Raw genomic sequence first — 7,750 nt, forward strand, 5'->3', positions numbered from 1 at the left:
TTATTGTTTTTCTATTTATATTTAATTAGGATGATGCGTCACATGTTAAATGTATTTTGCTGGACAATGCAATAAAGAAGAAACATAAATATAATGGTTATTTGGGGTTTCTAGTTTTTTTAGCAGCAGTTAAGTTTGAATTATCCAGACAATACATAACTTAATGTTTTTGATGTAAAGAGAGCTTTATAATAAACAGTATAAGTTATTATTTATTTACCCAACATTGTGCAGCAGTTGTAGTAAAATGATGTTTAACTTAACCTTCCTGTCGTCCTCGGGTCAAATTGGACCCATTTTCAAATAGTAATTATATCAAAATTTTGGTTTCTGTTAACCAAATTGTCAAAATAAATAACATGGATGGTTCCATACGACTCTTCAGAAGTAAAATAAAGGATCAGATCACTACATTTATTGAATTTGGGGGATTTATTCAATTCTATAGCATATAGAAAGGGAAATAACATAAGAATGTTGAATAGAACAAAAAACAGCAAAAGAATCGCAGCAAAGTGTGTGTGTTTGATATATCAAACTATATTAGTAATATAAACTATGATTAAAAAAAATAGGGAATGTAAACCTGTAATTTTCATAAAATACAGTCTGACTTTCCAATGCCTTGTCTTCTGAACACCACAGGATGGCGCTTACATACAAGCTGCTAGAAGAGACTCACACTGCCACCCTGGAGACTGTATATTAAAACAACATATCTATACTGTATATATATATATATATATATTCGATATTTATTCCATATACATATATATATATACATATAGTGGATGGATATATGTCATATATATGACATGTATCGATCCACTTCAGTAAAAAGGGATGAAATGATTCATTGTAGTGGCTATTATTGGTGAGTAATTATCTGTTATTTTACTACTATTAAAATGTCAATTATGTTTTGGCATGAGCAGATAAATCGCTTTTTAAGCAGATCTCTAAATGAGTATACTCATTTAGAGATCTGCTTAAAAAGCGATTTATCTGCCTATAGGCAAAAAAATGGATTGATGGCCATGATACCGTTAGTCTTTTTATGAGCGATACCTTGTAGAAATTATGACCACCAAACAAGATCTACTAACTTCTACTAAATTGTATCTCTATAAAGTATTTTAGAAGGAGGGTCATGCAGGAGGGGGGGGAAGTTTTTTTTAAATTTAATTTAAAGGACACTGGGCTATATAGCAGGACATAGTGCACAAAGGTGCTAGTTCCTGAGATGACAAGAATGCAACTTTTTGGATGCCGGCTGTCGTAATATCCTGGTGAAACCATGGACTGTATATATATTTACAATGTATTTTAAATAATACTTTACTGACAAACAGTAGAGGGCAGCGAAACGCCATTACAGCCGCTAGCTAGTCTACCAAACCTCTAACAGAAGAAGAGCTGCTTTTAAACGCTACAAGCAAGCGGGAGTGTGTGTGCGTGTGTGACTGGACAGGATTCAATAATCGCAGCAGTGTTGTGGTAATAATGATATTAATGTTTATTGGGAGTACAGGTAGTAATAGTTTAGATTTTTTTAATAATAACGAATCTAAACTGGGGACTGGAGGGCTCAGACTAACTGCTGGGTAGCTAACGCTAGGCAGCTTAGTCAACGGTTGTTGCCGACTGGAGAGGCCGAGTAAAAGCCACGCTCTGTCCCACCTTCCAGTGCTAGCTAGCTGACTCAAATGTATACTTTATAATCCTATTACCACCCGGTAAGGTGTGTTAGCTAAGTATGTTGCAAGCGCGGTCTATGTTACTGAACACACATTGTTGTCAAAACCGGCACTAGTAACTCCACTGGCAGCAAACCGTGTTGTTGTGTTAGCATAACGTTAGCAGCACTCGGCTAATACTAGCCGCCGGGGCTATCATCGGGAACCACGGGAAAATCTACCCCAAAACAACATTCTTCTTTGGGATTTAACGGCAGCTTTCATCCTTAATGTTGCACTTCTGTCACCTTCTGGAGTTAACTCATACAGTGTCCAGCATGTCAGATTTTCTTTATCAGTCATTTTCTAATTAGGAGCCTGACAAGCATCTTCTAACTGTCACCACAAACTAGTTATTTACTTCTGCGTTTGTTATCCCAATTCGTTACATTTATTCCAACATGCGCTTTTTCTCTTATTTCTTCAACACGCACATGCTCTACTCCACAGTTTGTAATACCTCACAATGATCATAAAACAGTTTGATGTGATGTGTGCTGTTTAGGTTGCCTGTTCCCATTCTCAGCCTGCCTTTTGTTTCTTGCGAAAAACAACATTTAATTTTTATGAGTGAATAAAACCTGTCTGCTGTCTTTCTGTGTTGAAGAAGCATGGAAACCTAAACTAGGTTTACATTTAATTTTAGTGTGGATTGTCCCTTGCAAAAACAACACTTTCAGCATTTTCTCTCTAGGAGGTGTACTGAGCTTTCTACAAAAAAGACAAGGCAGTTAAAGCCAGGATATCCACACAACTGTGTTATGTGGTCATTTATTTGCTTCTTGGTAATAAGTGACGCGTGTTTGGCAAAGGAAAACAACTCTCTCATTGGACACCAGGATTATCATGAAACAGATTTAAAAGTGAATTATGTGTTTGTCCCTCAGGTGTCCCAATGGCGACAGATGTTGTTGCACAGTTGGCCGACTCTCTGGCGAAGGCTGTGGTAGAGGAAGGAGAGCTGAGCTACAAAGGCCAGGGAAGAAAGCTGGATGATGCCCAATCAGGTGAGTAAGCCAGTGAGGCTTAAGTTTCTTAAACACATTAAAGCCTTGGTTTTAATGTTTTTTTGTTTGTTTTTTTAAACCTCACAACTCTCTTATCTTTCTTTCTCAACCTGTAACACCCAACCATGTTCATCATCTCCAGTGGAGGAGATGGTCAAGGAAATCCAGGACTTTGAGGACTTACAGGCTCTGAGGTTGGAGGGAAACACTATAGGTGTGGCGGCAGCACAGGCAATTGCCAAGGCCTTAGAAACAAAGAGCAAGTTCAAGGTTTGGATTGTGTTTCTTATTGACTTTTTCAGCAAAAAGTTGTTCAGTTGTTTTGTCCGCAACTCAAAGATATTCCGTTTACTCTCTCAGAGGAGTGAAGAAAGAAGAAAATACTCACTTTTAGGAAGATGGAATTAGTGAATTTTTATGGTTTTTCTATATAAAATGACTCAAACCGATGAATCAATTATCAAAATAGTTATCTATTAATTTAATTGTTGACAACTAATAATTCATCTTTGTAGCTCTACTCCTGGTGGAACAGTTTGGTTCTATAAAAAAATACCAAATTCCAATCATAATTTAATGTATACAGATATTACATTACATGTCATGTTTAGATGACGCTTTTATCCAAAGCGACTTACAATTGCTATATGTCAGAGGCAGCACACCTCTGGAGAAACTGGGTTAAGTGTCTTGCTCAGGGACACATTGGTTGGTGTATTGCAGTGGGAATTGAACCCAGATCTCCCACACCAAAAGCATGTGAATGTGTTATGTGTATCAACTGCGGCATCACCACCCACCATACTCCATTTACTATCACATTAGACATGAAAAAGTCTTTAGTCTGTTTTTTATAATCAAGTATATATTCAAGATCGTCTCTCAGCTGACACTGTATATCTTTACTCTCTTTCAGCGCTGTTATTGGAGTGACATGTTTACCGGTCGCCTGCGCTCTGAAATCCCGGCTGCCCTGGTAATGCACTTCTTCCTCAGCATTGATGTCGTTGTCAAAGCATGTTTAGGCAAATGTGAATGATTACATAGCTGTAACTATGTTTTTTTTGGGACGCTGCCTGACTTATCCTGCCATTTATTTAGTCTCTTCTCTCTCTCTCCTTGTGTTGTAGAATTCACTGGGTGACGCTCTGATGCTGGCGGGTGCCAGGCTGACCGTTTTAGATCTCAGTGACAACGCTTTTGGGCCAGATGGGGTGAAGGGCATCGAGAAGTTGCTCAAGAGTACGGCCTGCTACACATTGCAGGAGCTACGGCTCAACAACTGTGGCATGGGCATTGGAGGGGGGAAGGTATGTCATGAGAACCTCTTTTAAAAATGAGACCTGTTCCATCTACATTGTTAAGTTCCATCATTTTTGGATAATATTCACTCACTGGTCACGGTATTAATCTAATGCAATCCAATACTAGTTTTAAGATGCAAATAATGTTCTTTAACTGATGAAAGGAGTTGAAGACTAAGTTAAAGTTCAAGCACTGAAAAATAGACTTGATGTATTTTTTAGTTTTTTAAAGCTGGAATAAAAAGACAATTTTCCGAAACAAAAAAGGTTGTAAAAATTCACAACATGTTACACATATAATTCTGTGTTTATGGACTCTTCAGATCTTGGCGTCTTCATTGATCCAGTGCCATAAAAAGTCCAGTGCCGAGGGAACCCCCCTCGGCCTTAAGATATTTGTTGCAGGGAGGAACCGTCTGGAGAACGATGGAGCCACTGCCCTCGCTCAAGCCTTCCAGGTACACTAACTTTACTTGACTTGTTTCTGGGGAAACAGACTGCCACATTGTCACGCTACATTACAACCATAGTGAGAGATTTCACTGCAGCTTTCCTTTCTGGAGCGCTTGGCATGATTAATTCCACAGATTTATCTCAGATCAGTTTTTATCTACGCAGCTCATATTGCCAGTTATTTGACTACTTGACCATAGTTGTTCGAAGCTGTACGCATCTGTTAATGTAGGTAAACTGCTGTGGTTCTCTGTAAAAGTACTGTGTGGCTGTGTAGCTATAATTGTATAATTTCTGTTTTCCTAGTTGATGGGCAGCCTGGAGGAGGTTCACATGCCCCAGAATGGCATCAATCATCCTGGTGTGACAGCTCTGGCCACAGCCGTGCAGCACAACGCAGGCCTCCGCATCCTCAACCTCAACGACAACACCTTCTCTGAGAAGGGGGCTATCGCCATGGCTCAGGTATACAGACATCTCTGGGAGAGTCCTTGACTGGTTCTCTTCTTATCTGTTAGATAGGAGTTTTTTTAGCTGTTATCTGATACATGTCTGAGTTTACTGCTTTAACTTTTGGGGTGCTCCAGGGTTCGGTTCTGGGACCAATTGTATTTGCCCTTTATATCCTTCCACTTGGACACTTTTTTAAGGTATTTCATACCACTGCTATGCAGATGACATTCAAATTCAATGTGTGTTCCAGTCTAGGAAATCTTGGTGTGACCTTAGATCAGGCCGAGAGCCTTGAAAAACATGTGAAGTCACTAACCCGCACTTGTTTTTCCACCTAAGAAACATCACTGAACTCTCATTTCAGTGATTTTTGTGGACATGTTGTTTCCTACACTGAGTTAGAAGTAATCAGATAGTAATTCTCTTTTTACTTGCCTCACCAGATCGTCTGTAAATTGTTTACAATTGGTCCAGAATGCTACTGCTAGGTTGCTGACAAGATCGGGGAGGTCATGTCACATTAGCCTTATCCTGGCCTATTTACACTGGCCACTGGTTAAATACTAGCCTGCCTCCACCCTCCTACATACTTCCGCTCAGTTTTCATTTCGCTTCATTACTCCATCTGGGTTTGGGGTTTAGTCTTGGGTTTCTCGACCAATGTTTTTGGCGGTCCAATCAGCTAACAGAGGGAGTGGCTTCTTATTTTCTGCTGTACCAGGTTCTTAATACCTTGTTTGCAAAACACTGCAACATTTTTACAGACCTATGAACTTGGTGAAGGAAGTTATTTTTTCCAGCTTAAGGCTCACACATACACTTGCTATTGTCATTAAGTGAGGCTTGAACAGCAAACAATCTTTGGATTTGTAGCAAATAATATCTGTGTCCTTCATAGGCCCTGAAGCACCTGCGCAGCATCCAGGTGATAAACTTTGGCGATTGTCTGGTGCGGCCAGCAGGAGCCATAGCTATTGCAGAAACGGTATCAGAGGGATTACCAATCCTTAAGGTGAGTGAAGTGAACTATAGTACTTCCCCACCTGAGTTGTAACTACTTCTCAGAATAGCAGTTTGTTGCTGCCTGTGGGGACAATGTAACTGGGCATTAGTAGCCAGAGTGAACATGGTCACACACCTCTGGACTATGATCATTTCCATCCCAAATTTATTTAGAAAGGACTTTTTTCTTAAGTCTTTTTTTCTCAGCTTTTTTTGTTAAGTTTTTTTTCTTTTCTTCCTTTCTGAGTAAATATTTGTTACATTTAACAGGAAATCAATCTGTCATTTGGCGAGATTACAGAGGAAGCTGCTCTAGCTGTGGCACAAGCAGTAAAGGACCGGAACCAGCTGGAGAAACTCGACCTAAATGGTAAAAAAAACGGGCAAAAAACTAACTCAGACAACTGCTTTTTTAGTTATGTTATCTTTAGCTGTTATCCTCTACAAAAGTACAAAAATCTGCTTTAAAGTTCTATTTTTATAAACGTTTTTTATTAACGGTTTTAAAGGAGTCAGTGACTTACATTTGAAGCGATGTTACTTAGAGACTTTCTTTTTGATTATTTGCTCCCGACTACGTGGTAATAGAATGATCTTTGGTTCTCAGGTAACTGTCTAGGAGAGGATGGCTGCAAAGCTTTGAGAGATGCCATGGAAGGCATGAACATTGGCAATCTTCTAGGGTCACTCAGGTAATAATGTCATACTATAGCTCTTGTGGTGTAATTAATGGAATCCATAAATCATAATATAAAATTGAGTATGCAGTGCATTCCAACTGCTGTGGATATTGTGTACACGAGAAATGCCTCGATGTATAATAGATTAGCACGACTTTCTGGGTAGGATACAAGAGCTTGCTGAAGAAACTCAACTGCCCCAAAATGCTTTGCAAGTCTTCAGATTGTCCAATTGCAGAGTGGGAGGCCGGCGGTTTAAATAACCCTTGGATAAAATAATTACAAATTATACATTATTATACATAGGTAACATTAAGGTCCAAGTCCAGGTGAAATTAATTCACATTTTTCCACCTTAACCTTCCTCGTATTTTGTGTAAATCCCATCTGCACCGTTGATGCCTGATCTACTGTTTGACGCATACACTCTGTGTTTGAAGTGGAATACATCACAGCTGCACCTGAAAAACTGACGCAGTCTGCCCCACAATGATTTGGACATTATTTTGTCGAATATCGCCATCGTTTAAAACAATACATCTCATCCCAAAATCCTCCCTAATGAACGCTGTCTTTAATTTGCCTCAGTGACGATGAGGGTGAGCCAGAGGATGACTATGATGACGAAGATGAGGAAGATGACGAAGATGACGAGGATGTGGATGAGGAGGAAATAGAGGAGGAAGAGGAAGAAGAGGAGGAAGAGGAAAGCAATGGCATCAAGGTGAGATAATAATAATAATAATAATAATAATAATACATTTTATTTAACAGCGCCTTTCTAACACTCAAGGACGCTTTACAGACAATAAAAGACAGATACAGGGAACATAAAAGTGTAAGTAGTAATAACAAAATAAATAAAACAAAAAACAAAACAAATAAAACAAAACAAAACAGGAACAGTGTATTTACAGAAAAGAGCTGGAAGAGATGGGTTTTTAGTCTAGTTTTGAACAGGGGGAGAGAGTTGATGTTGCGGAGGTCAGGTGGGAGTGAGTTCCAGAGCTGGGGAGCAGAGCGGCTGAAGCCTCTGGTCCCCATGGTGACAAGTCGAGCATGGGGGACAGTGAGGTGGATGGAGGAGGAAGACCTGAGGGAGCGGGAGGGGACGG

At 39.5% G+C, this 7,750-nt stretch overlaps 2 protein-coding genes across 3 annotated transcripts in view; both read left to right on the plus strand.

Moving 5' to 3' along the window:
* LOC117958058 (heat shock 70 kDa protein 1-like) overlaps positions 1-458 on the plus strand; it is a 1,805-nt gene extending 1,347 nt beyond the window's left edge. The window contains exon 2 of the mRNA XM_034894300.1: positions 13-458. The gene's annotated coding sequence lies outside the window, so the exon portion shown is untranslated. The remainder of the gene's footprint in view (positions 1-12) is intronic.
* Positions 459-1,235: 777 nt separating this feature from the next.
* Positions 1,236-7,750, plus strand: part of rangap1a (RAN GTPase activating protein 1a) — a 10,571-nt gene continuing 4,056 nt past the window's right edge. The window contains exons 1-11 of one of the 2 annotated variants that reach the window (XM_034894297.1): positions 1,236-1,497; positions 2,624-2,743; positions 2,886-3,013; positions 3,660-3,719; positions 3,874-4,053; positions 4,371-4,505; positions 4,807-4,965; positions 5,852-5,965; positions 6,226-6,325; positions 6,563-6,647; positions 7,224-7,359. In XM_034894297.1, the coding sequence (XP_034750188.1) occupies positions 2,632-2,743; positions 2,886-3,013; positions 3,660-3,719; positions 3,874-4,053; positions 4,371-4,505; positions 4,807-4,965; positions 5,852-5,965; positions 6,226-6,325; positions 6,563-6,647; positions 7,224-7,359 (1,209 nt within the window). In that variant the 5' untranslated portion in view covers positions 1,236-1,497; positions 2,624-2,631. The remainder of the gene's footprint in view (positions 1,498-2,623; positions 2,744-2,885; positions 3,014-3,659; positions 3,720-3,873; positions 4,054-4,370; positions 4,506-4,806; positions 4,966-5,851; positions 5,966-6,225; positions 6,326-6,562; positions 6,648-7,223; positions 7,360-7,750) is intronic. The other variant, XM_034894298.1, reaches the window with a different exon arrangement.

This window comes from Etheostoma cragini, chromosome 15 (assembly GCF_013103735.1).
Source record: "Etheostoma cragini isolate CJK2018 chromosome 15, CSU_Ecrag_1.0, whole genome shotgun sequence".
Taxonomy (NCBI): Eukaryota; Metazoa; Chordata; class Actinopteri; order Perciformes; family Percidae; genus Etheostoma; species Etheostoma cragini.